Here is an 18,113-nt window from a genome sequence, read left to right on the forward strand (position 1 = left end):
AGCGGGCGGACAGCCATTACTTTTTGCTTTCACTGTTAATAAAGAAAGCAGCTTCTCGGCTGTGAATCACCCAAACAACAGATAACCAAGCGGTGGGAAAACAGCAGAAGGAGCCATCAGTAGCCGCTCTATTGTCTCTGTGATTGTGACTGTGTAGATTCTCAGCGAAGATGTCTGATCTGGCCGTGTTGTTGTTACTGCCTGTCCTGTGTAACATCATCAGGAACTGCGGCGCTGCATCCTCAGTATCCTGTAAGTAGGCTAACACGCACACGCACGCACACACAGACACAGATTAGCAACTGTGGCTAATTTGGTGGTTTGGTCTTGCTGGGGCCAATGCAGCTAGGGGTGTCTACTCCAGGACTCAGCATGAGGCCACACCACCAGCATACACAGCAGTGCTGGGATCATCATTCATAACGTTATTTCAGTAACGATGAAACACACAGTAGCCTATCTCGTTGTATTAAAGACATTAATAATCACAGCATCTGTGTGATGAAGAGCAAATCATCAACCTGAAAGCATCAACATCATTTCAACACAGGGAGGGAATCAGTCATTAAATGTTTGTGTTTATGAAGCCTTCAGTTTGGAGTTAAAACAGTTTTAGTCCATATGACTGTCTAATTTCAATATGTGCTGCCAGGATATGAATAGCATATCAATAACAGTTGTACCAATTTAAAGAATAATCTGAAAATTACATTTATAAATGTCCCACTTATGTATCAAAAAAGATTTTCACACTTACCTTGCTGGGTAACATATTTAACCCCCCATATTAGCAGCTTTAATCACACATTTTATTAATGGTTTGTAACATACAATAATTCAACTGTAGGCAGACAATATTTGATGTGGTTATTAATGTAGGCTATTTGTTGGTTTTTAAACAGTTGAGGACATGGTACACTTTAGATCATGCAATGTGCTCAAAAGTTACAGAACAGCTGCTAAATGTACTACAAGGTGAGATTGTTTTCTCAGCAGTATTAAATAGTTGTAATAATATAAACGGATATATGATTAAAAAGGAACAAATCCTTACAGTGTGTTATAAAGTGTGTATTCATTGTACAAGTTTACATGAGTTGAGTTCAGGTACATGTTAAAACTATTGGTATTACTATAACTGTTTATACATCAGTTGTGGGTGCTGAGTAAGAGTTGGTGAAACCTATCATCAAACACTAACCTGTCCTTATCTCTGCATACAACCAACCAGTGTTTTATGAATCATGTGTTCATTGTTTACATACTGCTCCTAAATGCTACAGTAAATTGGAGGTGTAAAGAAATGTGTGCAACAAAATTATTTTAGAGGGGCACTCCACCACATTTACAGTAAATCTGTCAATTGTTAACATGTGTAGCAACGTGTGGGTAAACAACAACATAGTATGATGAGTATCAGTGTCCTCAGTAAAGTATCACAGGTGAATATGAGTTGGTACCATCAGGACAAAGGTCCTTAGGTTCTACCATGCTCAGAGATTGTTCATACCTTCCAAATCTCTGTTAAACAAATTGTCATATACATCGTTGGTCCATGCATTCCAGAAAAACACTGTCTTCTCATCTGAAGAATGTAATCGGCAGGGCAGCATCATTTTTCTGGTCCATCAAAAAACTGTTACAAATCACTGTTTCAAATCATTTTATGATGTGCCAGCACTAAGATTAGAGTCTGGTTAGGGTTAGGCAACCATGTGCTTTAGGTTAAGAGGAAGATGGCAGTTATGATTAAAAAAAAACAACAATTTTGACTTAATAGCGCATCTAATGATATGTGAACTAAGCACAGATAAATTAAGATAAAGGTATAAATATATTTTTTTATGTTAATAAACTATATTTTTATGTTAATCTCTGGCTTCTTCCGGCTTCATATTATATAATATAATATAATATAATATAATATAATATAATATTATATTATATTAAGTTATCACTATTGATAACTTAATGTGGAAAAAAATAAAATAAAATACAATATTTTTTGCCATATTGCCCAGCCCTGATGTTTAGCTGTGTAATCTTTTTAGTTTAGTTTCTGTGTGTAGTGAATTATTATTCTCATCATTTTTTACAAGAGACAACTGTCTTGTTATTTAAAGGACAAACCTAGAAAACATCAAAATGACCAGCCATTTTTTAAAAAACCGACTGTTCTAGCTGTAGTAGATGTCCCTGTTTAAATTTCAACTTAAGGGTCACAAGGTATCAGGTTATGTTTTTTCCGACAGAACTTTCACTAGGACCTTGCATTGGTTCTCTATGCACTATTACACTAGTACTATTTCCAGGCCAAACTCTCTCTCCCATCTCTCATACATCTCTCCCCCTCTCTCCATTTTTTGATATGAACTGTTGAATACATTTGTTTTGTATTCTGTTGTATAATCATGACATTAGATGTTTGCTATCCTTACTGTATGTATGTTTCTGTTCTATATTGAAGTAGGGTCTGACCTGGAGATATCTGAAGAAAACTTTGTTTAAAGTTTTTAGTATTTGAGAAGTGTTTACATAAACAATGTAGTTGCTGGTCTTATTCATAACCCAGTAGCTCCTGCTTCCAGAGTTAAAGCTGTTTCATTTCTACCCTTACCTCTCATGGTCCCAGTGTCGTCCTGTCCAGAGGTGGTGTTAAGTTTAAAGCTCAAATGGTAGATTTACAGAAACGCCTGCCACAGGGGCGGCACTAGGAAGGGCCTTCCTGATGAAGTCATTTTAATTCTGTAAAATAGCTGATATATCCATAAACACAAATTGTCAGTCATTTAGCCAAGCAAGCCTAAGCCTGTCTAAGAAAACATGCATTGAAGTCACTTTGTCAGACACTAAACTTGTTGTGAAGAACACAGAAGAGCACAGATGTTGCTAGTCATGTTGAACAGTTTCAGCACTGAGAACAGCACCTAGTTGACCAATGACTGAGCTACGGTTCAGGTCAGGTGATCTGTCTCAGTACCATGTACAACAGATTCATAGAACATTCTCACTCATTTCTTTAGAACTACATTTAAAGTAATAAAGACTAATTATGGATTTTTCATTCACCAATTATCATTAATGCTCAGCCTGCTGTAATTTAGTGTAGATGATCTGTGTATTTCACCATCCTCCACAGAACAAAATAATACAAGCAAGTTAACACACTTTGTACATATCACAGTCCCTTTTTAAAACAAACACAAACAGCCTTGAATGACAGACACTTTGTTTTGTGAGTTTCATTCACCACAAACATACGATGACATGAATATCTTTTCAGCAAGTTTAAGCAAAGTTAGTCATAAACTCTAAATCACTTCTTCAGCAGTCCTCACTTCCCACAGAGTTAATGAGTGAACATACCAACAGCACCACTCTACTATTGCAACCCACATTCTGGCTTAAGGGCGATTACACCAGTAGTGATAATCAACCTATCATCGAAAATGAATAGAAAATGTTAATAGAGGTATTTTTCCTGCTCCACTGCCCAGTTGAGTTGCTGGCTACTTCCCCATCTGAGGCTCCTACTGAGCATGGGACCAGGGGTAGTCCTCTGCTCCTGCGCTCACTCTCCTCCTATTCCTGTATTTTTGAACAGCACAACTTTCAACATAAGACTGTCTCTTAAACCCATTACACCACAGAAAATACTTTCACAGACCATCCCAGACCATACTGAAATGTTGTTTCCCTTCATCTATTTGCATATAGAGCACAATTTCACAGATATCTTTTAAGAAAGTGTTTAAGTGTTCTTCTCCTTCTGGACTTTCTCAGTCCTTTACTGTAGGTCAGGGGTCGGCTACCTTAGGCACGCGTGCCACGGTTGGCACGCCACAGCATAGTCATTGGCACACTGGCAGAAGCAGTATCCTCTCTGCAGCATTTAAAATCATGTTAACCATGGCACCTGTTAACCATGGCACCTGTTCTATGCGTGACCTGTCTTCTTTAGTTTAACTGACAACGTGCCCTCCCACCCACATTTCCCACAGCGCTGCGGGCCGCTGTCCTACACACATCTCCCACAGAGGGCCCTGGTTCAGATAGGTAGCTGATGGCAACAGCACTACATGTCTGAACCGGGGCCCTTGGTGTCGGTCCGGGGCGGGGGCGGGGGATGCATTTATAGTCACACAAACACACACACACGTGCAGTCACTCTCTAGTGCACGCTCTTGCTTGCTCACTACAGATTCCAGGAGATTGGATCTTATTTTGGGGCGTCAGGGAGCCGCTATCAATATGCAGTAGAGTTGGGATGTCTGTAACAATGACTAACGATGTGAGCATCTGCACTTGAACTATAGCGTCCTGTAAACAGCTGTGTCAAGCACAAGCTGCACGCTCCAGCTGTCTGCAATTAATTACTGATGAGCTGTTACTGCTGTATGATGAAGAGAGAAAGAAAAAGAAAAGCAGAAAGGTTCACATGCAGGTGGTGATTCAGTGTATTGAACAGATGTATTTCAGACACTAGTTGCTGTGATGTTTCAGTATTTACAGACCAAACTGACCCGCAGCACATGTTGAAGCTGGTGTGTAAAAGTGCACCGCTGCAGCAGTGACACACGTTGTGAGCACAGATCCGATTACTAAGATCTACTAACTTTGTTGTTTTTTACATTATAATAGAGAACAAAGTTCCAGCATCTTTGTAATAATAAGGACCTGTCTAAATAAATCTCCTCTGGGTGTCATCCTGCTCCAGTTTACAGCACGTCAGTCCCTGGTGAGAGAGGATATTCAAATAAATAAATACATAAGTCAGCTTCCAAAATTAAAATGTTGATATTGATGTTTCATGTGGATAGCAGCATTCTGATATAATATAAATGTTTTGTTTGATGCACTGATGCACTGTGGTCTCCGTTTTGACATTTCCTCCCAATGCAATATGTTTTAAATGAGTTACTGAAAGCAGTGTTTTGAAAATGGGATCCATACATAATTCCTAAACCCTTGTTGTAAATAATGGAAAATATATTTAAAATGTTCTTCCATGTGGCCTACAGTATATGGATGTTTTTGTATTTTGTATCATAATTTAACTTATGGTTTTAACTTATTGTTGATTATGGCACACTCATTAACAAGAAAATGAAAACTGGCACTCTATGTCAAAAAGGTTGCCTACCCCTGCTGTAGGTGCTTCAAACAACCATTTTTGAAATGTACACTGTTTCTCGTAGATTAAAAAACATTTTCACCCTATCACCCTGTGTTTATTATCATAGACACAAAATTAGACTGGATGACTGGATTGTGTTGTGGCAGGTGGGCCTGAGGAAGTGTCTCACTTTAAACTACAATCATTTGAAATAGTGTGCAGAGTGGCATCTGTAGAAATATTCAGGTGAACATTGATAGAATCTGAAACTTTGACCTTGGCTTACTGCTAAGTCCTCATTCACACAGGATCTAGTTGACACATCCGCTATACTTAAACTAAACATTATCAGGACGTTGAGCAATAGTGTGCATAAAACTGCATTAAAGTATGGACTGGAATGGAGTGCTGAGCTCACTCAGTCTGTCAGGCACAATGCCTAGCATTTCATGTTTGTGTACAATACATGAAATCAATGTGATCATGTTGAAGTGTGTGTCTCCGTGCAGTATGCATGTCCAAAAATATAATTTTATTTATTTTTACATAAAAAAAGTATAGGCAGCCACCTTAATAAAATGAAGGGGATATATCATCCAAAATCGGTCTTTTGAATACTTATCATTCACACTAGGGCTGTATGAGACTCCCACCCTGCGTGTGAAACAGTCACACTAAAAGGTGGCTGTAAATGTTTGGAGTTTGCTCCAATATGGAGTACAAATGTTTGGGGTGAGCTTAAATTTATGTCACATTATGTCAAGTTGGGAAAAAAGTATATGAGTATAGAAGAAGCATCCAACACTTCTCCACTTTTCATCAGTGTGCTCAGTTTGTTGCAAACACTCCATTGCATATTATTTCAGTAAGAAGTCAGATTCCTAGATGTGTGCCCAATTCATACAATTAATAAACAATACAGTACAATACAACTACAAACTGTGTCTTGCTAATCCGGGATTTTGCAGAAAACTAACAGCATAGGAGGGGCAATATATTTGAAATGATCAAATCATTTTTGTTTCTCAGAAAGACTGGCTATGGGTGAAATGTTGAGGTTGTTTTGCAGGATTATTGTCAAGCAGATCATTTTCTTTCTCCTTTAAAATGATAAATACAAGCCTAGAGCCTTATTTTGTAATGCATATGAGGAGGCAGGCTCATTACCATTTTCTGCACCTGTCACACACACAGTTGAAGCTGTGAACCCTCCCCCCTCCTCTTATCAATGCTGATGAATGTGTGGAGAACAAAGACCACCCTACACACACACACACACACACACACACACACACACACACACACACACACACACACACACACACACACACACACACACACACACACACACACACACACACACACACACACACACACACACACACACACACAATAGGAATCTGTCCAATATAAGGTTAACAAATGACTAATACAAATTATTGATAAACTGATAACTGATAGCTTTGATAGCAAAAACAAAGAAACATTATTATTTTTCTATTTATTTGTTATTGAGACTTTGTGATTTTAAAGAAAGACTTTTTTTTTTATGGATTTCACTCAGTTGTAGTAATATTTTGCCAATAGCAGTGACATTTTCATACACACCAACATTTGTTCAAAAGTATTGAGACAAGCTTTATGGTGCAAAATTACTACAATAGAATGAATTCTTTGTAAAGTAGATCATACTGACCTGGAAGAGAAGATGACGATAGGTTTGAACATTAACACCTCCAAAACTGAGTAGATGTGCATAAATTCAGCACCACAAGCACCATTCAGAGCTCGGGACCTTATTCATTTGAAATAGAATTGAAGTGTGTCGACACTTATTATCAAAACATGTATTTAAATATGCTAACATGAAACTTAATGGTTTCTCAAAATAGCACAGTCAAGCGAGTGTGAAGTTTAGTATATTTGAAATTGAACTAATTATACAGCACCAGTCAATGGTTTGGACACACTTTCTCATTCAAGGGAATGGGAATATGTGTCCAAACTTTTGACTGGTAGTGCATATCATTAATACATTAGTACAGTAGTGCTGCTGGCCTTTACAGACTTTATCACTGATGATGTGCAGCTGACATCTGAGTCTGTTTGTATCTTTTGTGCAGGGAAGTGTGAGGACAGCCTGGCCACTCCTCTCCCCTACAGCTCCTTCACCAGTTCATCAGTGCATGCTCGAGACCATGGAGCTGGTTACGCCAAACTCAATCGGAAACAAGGTTTGCCTTTTGTAATGATATTGTTTGCAAACTGCTGACTGCTGCATGCTTGTTTGGGATGCTTAACTTCCAATATGCAATGCTAGTAGGTACACAAATACAAAAGGTGATGGGTGTATAATGATTTGTAAATGATTTATATAAATAAATGAATATGAATGCTGAGAGTTCCTTTCCCCTCTCACCCTGTCCACCCCTCTAACACCCATAAAACCAGGTGCTGGAGGGTGGTCGCCCTCGGATACAGACCGTTATCAATGGTTACAGGTGGACCTGGGTTCGAGGAAGCAAGTGGTTGCTATAGCGACACAGGGTCGTTACAGTAGCTCTGATTGGACTAGTAAATACATGCTGCTTTACAGTGACACACAGAAAAACTGGCGGCCTTATTTACAGGATGGAAACATCTGGGTAAGGAACATCTTATGTCATGTATAGAAATGTCATCTTATCTCATCTAAACCTTTCATCCTTTAAAACCATATATTACATGAAAAACAATACCAAGACATTATTTTCATACTGCTAGAATCAATGCAACTTAGTCCAGTGACTGTTAGAGATGTGTGTTAGGGATACATGTATGTAATAACTTTGAATGGTATCCTGCATGTGTTTCAATTTATAATTAGATGTTTGAGGGGAACATAAACAGTGATGGTGTGGTTCGCCATGAGCTGCAGCATGCTATTCTGGCTCGGTACATCCGCTTCATCCCTTGGGACTGGAACAGTGAGGGACGCATCGGACTACGTTTGGAACTCTACGGCTGCTCATACTGTGAGTAGGAGTTTACAACATGAATCTACCAAACAACCTATCGTATTTTGTTCTAGAGTATGTTTTATCAGGGCAGTAGGGGTGGTGTGTGTGTGTGTGTGTGTGTGTGTGTGTGTATAAATATTGTGAATACATTTTTAAAGGTCCTTTTACACTCTAACGCACAGTGAGAGATTTGTGTACACATTCACAAATCTTGGTATGTTTGTAAACCTGACAATCTAGTCTTACATCAGAATGTGTGATAGCTAAAGATAGTTAGTGACTGCAACAAATAAATGACTAAAACCGATTGCATGGCTATTGCTGGATTACATGGTAAAATGGTCCCTACTGTATATGCCAGGCCTGACCAACCCGCGGCTCCCGAGCAGCATGCGGCTCTTTGCCTGGTTTCATGCGGCTCTTATGTTCATATCGATCTTGAGTTTGTGTTTTTTTTTTATGTGTAGCCTATGTGTATGTGTATGCATGTTTGCTTGAGTTCAATATTTTCATCTCACGAAAATGCGCGTTTGACCCACATTTTCGGGAGGGAAAACCTTATTGTTGAGTAAACAATTTGTGTCAAGTTCGCTCAAGTCACCAGCGCCGCCCTGAATAAGCAAACAGTCAGATATGCAACACTGCACTGCACCAAAGCTTTGTGACCCGGTTCCGTGGTCTAGTACAACTGAAAAGGCCACAGATTACGTTACTCATCGACCCGTTTAATGCGGAGACGGACTGTTTGAAAGCCCAGCTAGTCACAGATGAGGCTCAGTTGGAGATGATCGATCTCTGTGAGAAGGACCAACTGAAACCTGCTTTAAGGGAAGGGACCAGTGAGTTCTGGAAAAGTGTGCCAATGGAAAAATACCCCAATGTCAAACGGGCTGCGGCCAAGATACTGTCCATGTTTGTGTCAACATACGTCTGCGAGTCTGTGTTTTCTACCCTGAAACACGTGAAATCAAAGCATCGATCTGTTCTGACTGACACACACGTGAAAGAATTGCTTCGAGTGGCAACAACGGAATACAAGCCAGATATGAAGAGGATTGTTCAAGGCAAGGAATGCCAGAAGTCCCACTAACTAAGCAACGTGCATAGTAAGAGAAAAACGCTATTGTAAATTGTTATATTTTTGTTTATGGACTTGGTTGTGTGTGTGAGACAGTGCACACGATGTTCATTGTTGAAAATGACTGGCCTGTGGTCTCAGTACTGTAGGAGTCCATTGCTGTCATTATCATGTTGTGTGTGACATTTACAGTACATTTGGCTGAGCAGAAGTGTGTGTGTGTGTGTGTGTGAGTGAGAGAGAGAGAGAGAGAGAGAGAGAGAGTGAGAGGAAGGGATGGGGGGGTGTTCATTTGTGCCTGTGTGTATGATGTGGCTCTTTGCAGTAACACAGTAAAACATTTGGCTCTTAGTCTCTGACTGGTTGGCCACCCCTGGTATATGCAGAGTTATATCAATTAGTGAAGATCTTTTTCAGGCAACTGTAAAAACAACCTTCTCTGTATCAGCATGTAGATGTTGTTTAATGTTAGATACAATCTACTGGTCAATATTTGACTTTGTTTAATTGATGAAATGTATCTATCCATCCTGTTCTATCTACATAATCATGCTGCTGTGTTGATCATTATTTTACTTAACATTCACTGACACAGCTGTCAACCAATCACTGTGGAGATAATTAGTTCATCAATGAGACATGATGTCATCCTTAGGGACAGGGTCAACTCCGCCCTTTGTCTCAGATCAGGAGTCCTCTCAAGTCCTAACTTAAAGTTGCTCTCAGCATCTTTGTGATTTTGGTCTAAACTTTTAATACTACTTAGAAGGAGTCCTAGTGGAAAGATGAGATTCTTTATGAATATGACTCCTAGTCTATGTTAAGAGTGTGAATCTGCTCAGGAGATCATTTACAGATAAATGAAGGTAGTGTTGAGTTTTCTGGGTGCGGGACAGGTGCAAGTTTGCCAACTGGACTTACTATGCAGTGGACTCTAGTCTCTAACTTTAAAACTTGTTTTTCACTATCATGTTCACATGCTGTTCCATTGGATAGTTGTGTGGTTTTAGCTACTTATAATGTGTGTCTGATGTATGCATACCACACAGAACCCCCCCCCCAAATATGTCAGAGCATATTTCATATACTGCTTATGGATATGATGAGCACTAAACAAATGAAGGGGTACCCTCACTACGGGAAGAAATTAAAGAATAATCAATACTAATTCATTTGGGGCCAAACAGTTAATATAGCCTCAGTTAATCATAAAAATGAGAAAAGTGAAGGAGTAGAATCAGCCCATTATCACAATAACATATGCACAATGATCACAAAACACTTCTCTTTAATTAAGGAATAGTTATAAATTGTTCTACCACTACAACTAACAGACAAACAACAACAGATGTGTATGGAAGACTGTACAAATAAACAGATGTGTGTGTGTGTGTGTGTAGGAGAGAGGAAATTATGCAGAGAGAAAAAGGGGATGTGCGTGTGTGTGTGTGAGAATGTGTGTGTTTAGGAGCGTGGGGAGGCGGATACGGGGGCGTTTCCGCTGGACAAAAATGGCACAATGGAGCCGACTTGTAGTCACTGCTCCCAAACACACCAGTTCAACATGACATTAGTACACTCACGGGACGTCAGCGGGCTGGAGCGACGTCAGGTACCTCACAGCTAATGATGGACGAGAGTCCAAAAGGGGATTATGGGATCCTGAGTTCAGCTTGATTCAAACCCAGACCAGTTAGGGCCGGGGGAAAGGGGCGCTGCTTGCCCCCATGGTGGTTTTCCTTTGTTGAGGGGGCGCAGGTCACGCGAATCAGGCCTTGATCTTTCTTCTAGGCTGCATTTCATGCTTTGTCTTTCAACAGACAAAGAAAAGCCATGTGCTCAGTCCACCATAGCCTTAAGTCTAGGCCTCAACACAGATTTAGGGCACAAAAGAGTTAATTTAACGTGGTCCATGAAGCCAGCACCAGATTTGACGGTCCTGGATCCAAGCTGGATCTACTCTATTGACAGAACGTCTCATTACATTTTTGGTTTGGTTTTGTCTCCCAGGGGCAGATGTGATCAGTTTTGACGGCCATGGCATCATCTCATACCGCCTCAGAAGTAAAAAGATGAAGATTGTGAAGGATGTAATCTCTCTGAAGTTTAAAACCACGGCTAGAGATGGGGTGCTGCTCAATGGAGAGGGACAGCAGGGAGACTACATTTCCCTGGAGCTCCGCAGGGCACGACTGCAGCTCAGCATCAACCTGGGTAGGCATCCATAAAATCTATGTGGTTTTCTGGGGTAGTCTATTCTATTGATTCTAAGAACTAGTATCTACTGCTAAAAATGACATGATAAACATTAACAACCTGCTCCTGTCTGTGATCTGCTCTCCTCTTTCTAGGCAGTAACCAGTATGGTTCCATCCAGGGTCACACCTCTGTGACCAGTGGGAGCTTACTGGATGATGACCACTGGCACTCAGTTGTCATAGAGCGTTACCGTAGGAATGTCAACTTCACCCTGGATCACCACGTTCAGCAGTTCAGGACCAATGGAGAGTTTGACCACCTGGACCTGGACTATGAGGTAAAGACTCCCTGTGGGTCATACTTCATCATCTCAGCCTTATGTCACTGGGACTTTTGTGCTAGTACAAAGGTGAGTTACTTAAAAACACAAATAAAAAAGAAAATGCATTTAATGAAATAGATTAGGATTCCACTTTTAATTGAAAGGTAATTATCTGATTATGTAGAGTTCCTGACAGTGAGTGTGTGTTGCTCACAGTAGTAGGATCAGTGTCACTCCATATTGTCCACTCTGTTGTGTCCTCAGATCAGTTTTGGAGGGCTGCCTATATCAGCGAAGCCAAGCTCAGGAGGCAGAGATAACTTTGTGGGCTGCATGGAGGGAATCACCTACAATGGAGACAACATCACTAGCCTGGTCCGCAGGAACAAGGTGGACACCTCCAGCTTTGTAAGACAACTCTTTATGCCTCTGAGTGTGTGTGTATGAGTGCGTACATAGTTTTTATTCACCAATCTTTGTCTTTAGAGTAGAATACTACCTAAAAGAACCTTATAATCCTCAATAATTCTATTTGTTGACATAATTGTGCAGAGTTAGTTCTTTTCTTATGTGCACTAAAACAATATATTGCTATTGAGGACAAGTAATTACTTGTCTGCCACTTGGTGGAAACTATTTCAAAAAGGTGAATATTTTTCCCATAGTGATCTGTAATGTCAGATACAGGTATTACTTGAGCTTCATAGGGACTGTGAACTTTGCTTCTGTTGGTAAAATAAATGTGCTCCAAATAACCAACTTCTTTATATTTTACATTTTGCACAAATCCACCTAAAACAATGTGGTGCAAATAGTTCTTCCTCTCACACCAAGGATCATTGGTTTGATCCTCCCTCTTGTCGTGTGTGTTTGTATGTGTATGTGTGTGTTTTGTTGACCAATACAATACAATACCAACTTAGCCTGGGAAAATAGTTGTATGATGTCCTCAAAGAAACTATAAAAGAAGGAAGGTTGATTACGTCTGTTGGGACCTTGTAATAATGGGGAAGCCATTATTTAGGGGAGTGGATCTAGTCTCATCACGGGAGCACCATTTGTTAGAACTCATGTAATAGAATTTTTGTATTAGAAGTTTCTCTGAAGAAAAGCACAGATGATGGAGTGATGAATCCTTCTCTTTTACTCAGTACATGCCAGCATGGAGAAGGACACACAGTCAGATGTTATACTGTACCTCCCAGTGGAAGTTGAATAAGACAGGATGACAAAGTAATAAAGTACAACAAATGAAGTCGTAAAGTAACAAAAGACAGAAACCCTTCAAAGACTACTGATATCATGTGCTGACCCCCTACTAGCTCTAAAGATGGTCAGTTGTGCTCTTGATGTCTTATCTAGTATAACAAAAGGCATGAGGCTCAGGTGTTTACAGCTGTTACAGCCCACCTGACACAAACATTCCCTCACACTCATGGTCATAATGGTCTCACTAAGAGAACACTAACATTGTAGGGTTTAGTAATCACTAGAAATAGTGAACTCACTGCTGAGCACCAACATGTAAGAACCAGCTCCACTAAGGAGTGACTCCTATAATGTAGTGATAGCCTTGCTACAAGGCAACCATACATGTAAGAGTAGAAAGGAATGTGTTTGGTTATTATTAATGACTAATAATTATCTTACATAATTATTAATCATTAACAAGAAATTAAAGAATAATCAATTCGAGAAATAACCAAACTGTCTGATTAGCCTCAATCAGTCATAGAATTAAAAAAGGATGAAGGCGTGAAACTCTGAGCTCTGTCTATTGTGATCAGACACTTATCATAATAACATATGATCAATGGTCACAAGAATGCTTCTCTTTAAAGCTATAACAATTAACAAATTACTAATCAACAAGTTAATCAATGAAAAGTTATTACTAAGTTGTACTACCACTATAACTAATAGACAAACAACAACAGATGTGTATGACTGTACAAATAAACAGGTGTGTGTCTATGTGCGTGTGGACACAGGGAGAGAAGGGTGTGTGTGAGGGGGGGCGGGGGGGTGCTCAGGAGCGTGGGGGGTTCGAGCTGATGGACTCCGCAGTCTTGTCACACAAGAACAGGAAGCAGATCCGGGGGACCGTTTCTGCAAAGTGGCGTGAGGGTGCCCAAACACACCGGCTCAACAGCAACACACGTGAGGATGAACGTGGCTAGGATGTAGCTTAGCTTGTATCCTATGCTACCTCACTAACACCTGAGTGGTGTGGGATGTGAACATGTGTAGGTGTGTGTGGTTAGTAAGAGGAACAGAGAAAGAAAGAAACGGAGATTAAGAGACAGAAAGTAGCAAAGCTTGGTACACAGGTAACCTGTGCACAGCACAGAGGCTATGGACACGGGTACCCTGATACTGGCTGACTAAGCTTGTCGTTTCTCTCGCTCAAGATGGCGCTAACCCACTAGCAAGCTAACTTGCTAACACAGGTAGAACGTGATTGTAAAGGAAATACAGTAGCTTGTCTTTCCACACGGCAGGGCCACTGATTTCCCCTTGCAAAAGCACAGTAACACGAGTCCTAGCGGATTAACAGAAACAGTTTAGCATGTCACTATGACAACAACTGTAAACAAAGCACAGCCTTTGATAAACTCTGCCCAGACGAAACCCTTTACTGTCCTTTGGTGGCGAGCGGTGTGTGGCACATCTGTGTTATCTTAGCTGAATTTTAAGGGCACATAGGCTTTATATGGCCTTCTAGTCCACAGAGATAACAAATTGGCTTTTTACCCAAAGGTAAAATACAAGGTACAATATCATCATTTTCAGTTAGCTTTTCCAATCTGGGCTCGTAGTGTGAATGAAACTGACCGGTAGAAGCTATGGTTGGATTTGCAGATATGGAAATGGGCTCAGCTTGAGCCTGAGGATAATGTGGCATGGAACGTAAGGCCTCCAAATCTGATGGGTTAGAGTCTGTTGACAGGGGATCAGGCAGTGGAGATGTTCGGACCCGTGCTTCTAACTACAACAGCTGAAACTGATGTTGAATAGCTTTAAACCGCTGTTCCTGCTTTGCAGTTATCTCATTCTGCCTTGCCTCATGAGCTGCCCAATATGAGCCTGAAGAATGGCAACCAGGTCCAACATGGTTGGCTCTTTACCTTCACCCTCAGTGCTTTCCACCGCTCCAGAAACTCCATTGTCTTCCTCCTCATCACCAGCTGGCTCTGATGCAGGCCCTCCTTGTTTCCCGCCACGTTTTCCTGCACAGTGCATTTTTTAAATTACATTTTTTATGCCGGGGGGAGCAACAAAAAAAGAACATATCCAACAAATTGAAAGGGAAAAAAATAATTCCTGTGTTCCTCAACTGGATGATCCCACCACTGCCACCAATTGTCAGGGATCAAGCAGTGAGGCAATGAGGAGAAAAAAATAGGGTTTTATTTACCCAAAAATGAAATATTTTACAAAAACCAAGACACTTAATAACTAAACCTATAAAAGAGGTCAACAAAAGATAGCTATACTCAATATAACAACAAAGAACTGAGATGTGAACAGAACAGACCTGACGTAACAACATAATGGAACACATATATAGTGGCTTGGCCAAACCAAATAATACACAAGGGGGGGAAAAAATGGATGCCAACTACAACTAAATATAAAGCAAGCTTACTAAATCCAAATCACTCCCATGGTCCAGCCTGATGAGCTTGGCCCAAGATTTAAGAGCCTCCCACCCTTAGCCCCACCTTTTGTTCCACCAGGAAGAGGCTCACAACAAAGAAAGAAATGATATATAGATACAGAAAATTATACAGAACCCTACATTGCTTAAATATGTGCACTCCGACAATGCAAGGCTCAAAGTAAATAAACCACTTCTAAATCAAACAAACTGTGTAGTATCAAATTGTGTAATGTTAATAGTTTGGTGTGGCTGTGTAGAAAATCAAACTAAAGTGGAGAGTGTGTGTGTGTGATGTGACCCTGTGTGGCTGTGGCCATCACACCCTCGGTTGTCCAGAATTACTCAAAACCGGTCCTTACCCCTTCAACTTCTAAAAGCAAATGGTACGGTTGTCTGGACTTACAGCTGATGCAGGTTGAAATTTGTTCCAGTCAGCATTGACTCAGCATGTTACACACTTTTGGACATTTTGAAATGTTAACTTGAAAAGCTGACTGGGCACTTTTATACATATATTTTTTACAAGACAGTATTTCTTGGTGAAAACTAAATGCTCCATTTTCTTCATGTGCTAGTTCTTTTAACTGTGTGCTTACTGTTTGGTGCTGAGCAGGTAGTGTGCAGTGGGTTAATTAGGCTGATGAAAGCAGAGTTTGATCATTGGAAAACCAAAACAATGAGCTGAACATGGCTAAAACACTGATGATCATTACGTGTGGCTTCGTCACTACAAGTTATACCTTTCACATCACATATAATCAGTCAATCCACTGATGATGGGAAGATATTGATTAGTACAGTTATAAAACTGAGATAAATGGTCCAGCCATTCAGATAACTATTTGTCAGAGAGAGGATCAGAAGAGCAAAATAAAAGTTTGGGGTTTGACCAAGACTTTGCACTGTCTAGATTACTGTATGTATAATCTTTGGACAAGAATTGACAAGTTTCACACACAAAATAAAACTCCTGAGTCTGAATAGTAGTCTATGGTTTACGGTCTCACCTATAGTCTATGATTGAGCTCTTCTTGTACTAATTTCATTCCTCGCTGTCTCTTTCTCCCTCTGTAGCGCAATCTGACTTTCTCGTGTGCTGAGTCCAACTCCTTCCCTGTTTTCTTCAACTCCACATCCTTCCTGCGGCTGCCGGGTCAGAGTGACAGCGACACTCTGTCAGTCAGTCTGTCTTTCAGGACGTGGAACCCCAACGGGCTGCTGATGTTCACAACACTGGTTGATGGTTGGGTGGAGGTGGGGCTGACCGAGGGCAAGATCACAGTCTACATGAATGTGACGCAAATGAAGAACATACGTATTGACATCTCATCAGGTGAGCTCAATTAGTTCAGTTACTTTTCACTGCCTAATCTTTTCTGTTATCTGGCCGTTTTCCTCATAACAATATCAGTTATTGTTGTTGTATTAGTTTGATCCTGTTTAAGTTAACTGACTAAAATGTGTATTTCCTCTTAGGTTCAGGTCTGAATGATGGACAGTGGCACAGTGTCCATCTGAATGCACTGGAGAATTATGTTATGCTCACAGTTGATGGAGACGAGGCATCCACAGTCAGAACAGTCATCCCCTTCCAGATCCAGACAGGAGGAACATACTACTTTGGAGGTGATGCACTCAAAAATACAACTAAGCATCCAAATAACTTTGTATGTTTCATTAAGTGGAGGCACGACAGCACATTTTTCTTTTCAGTCAGTGAATCAGGTGACCTATGACATAAGTCTCATAAGTTTCTTTTAGTCAAGTCAAAGTTTATCCAGACATATTTGAAGATGTATATAAAATATTCTGAATAATAATTTGTGTCTGATATGTTTTTCCATAAAAAGTTGTATTGTAAACTTAAATTGCAAACCACAGCCTCTTGGAGCTTATTGCTTTAATTTATGAATATGCAAATATATTTCAAGATGTCTCCTACTTCACTGTAGTAAGAGACAGAGTCCATTCTCACTTTTGTGCACTGGAGGTTTCAAGTTTACACAAGACAATTGTAATCTAAATGAAGACCACGATTGGCTCCAAACTACTTGTAGTGTCACAGATAATGCAGAGATATATTTATGTTTCTCCTATATAATATTCTTAGCAGTGTGGAAAAGGCTTTTAAACAATACTTAGACCTTTATGTTGAAAATGATGTTGAATTTGTTAACTGGATAAATTAAATGTAAATAAAAGTTGGCTACATCAGTGGGGGGGACTGGGAGTGAAAAGAGGATTAACCACTGTCCTTAACCTTCAAGGTCAAGGACAGTAAGAGCTCATTCCGTCAGTATTTCTCCAGTGGTTGAAATACTTACCTTTGATTTCATCTGATTGTCTCCAGGCTACTTCCTGCACACTAACATCCGGTCACATCAGCGCTCCTTCCAGGGCTGCATGCAGATGATCCACATAGACGACCATCTAGCTGACCTCAGGGCTGTGGAGCAGGGCCTCATTGGAACCTTTGAGAATGTCAGCCTGGATATGTGTGCCATTATAGACAGGTATCCAACTGAATCAGATTTAAACACTCATTGGGCCAGATGCAAGAATATGTTAGTATTTTTCTTCTTAAATCTGTCATACTTTTTTCCTGAGGTGGAATTTACGAGTGTGTCACGTCTGATTCACCAAACACTCGTATCACCAGGAAACAGTCGTAAATGACCTTTGTAAACATGATGAATCCCATCTGTTCTAAATGAAGGCACGTTCTCAAGAATAGT

At 40.2% G+C, this 18,113-nt stretch overlaps 1 protein-coding gene across 1 annotated transcript in view; it reads left to right on the forward strand.

Moving 5' to 3' along the window:
* The window catches only part of cntnap2b (contactin associated protein 2b), a 35,339-nt gene that overhangs the window by 145 nt on the left and 17,081 nt on the right, over window positions 1-18,113 (forward strand). The window contains exons 2-12 of the mRNA XM_062429112.1: window positions 158-252; window positions 7,183-7,350; window positions 7,568-7,761; window positions 7,983-8,130; window positions 11,204-11,407; window positions 11,545-11,729; window positions 11,979-12,122; window positions 15,989-15,991; window positions 16,453-16,711; window positions 16,855-17,004; window positions 17,729-17,891. Of these exons, the coding sequence (XP_062285096.1) occupies window positions 158-252; window positions 7,183-7,350; window positions 7,568-7,761; window positions 7,983-8,130; window positions 11,204-11,407; window positions 11,545-11,729; window positions 11,979-12,122; window positions 15,989-15,991; window positions 16,453-16,711; window positions 16,855-17,004; window positions 17,729-17,891 (1,713 nt within the window). The remainder of the gene's footprint in view (window positions 1-157; window positions 253-7,182; window positions 7,351-7,567; window positions 7,762-7,982; window positions 8,131-11,203; window positions 11,408-11,544; window positions 11,730-11,978; window positions 12,123-15,988; window positions 15,992-16,452; window positions 16,712-16,854; window positions 17,005-17,728; window positions 17,892-18,113) is intronic.

This window comes from Scomber scombrus, chromosome 11 (genome assembly GCF_963691925.1).
Source record: "Scomber scombrus chromosome 11, fScoSco1.1, whole genome shotgun sequence".
Classification (NCBI taxonomy): domain Eukaryota; kingdom Metazoa; phylum Chordata; class Actinopteri; order Scombriformes; family Scombridae; genus Scomber; species Scomber scombrus.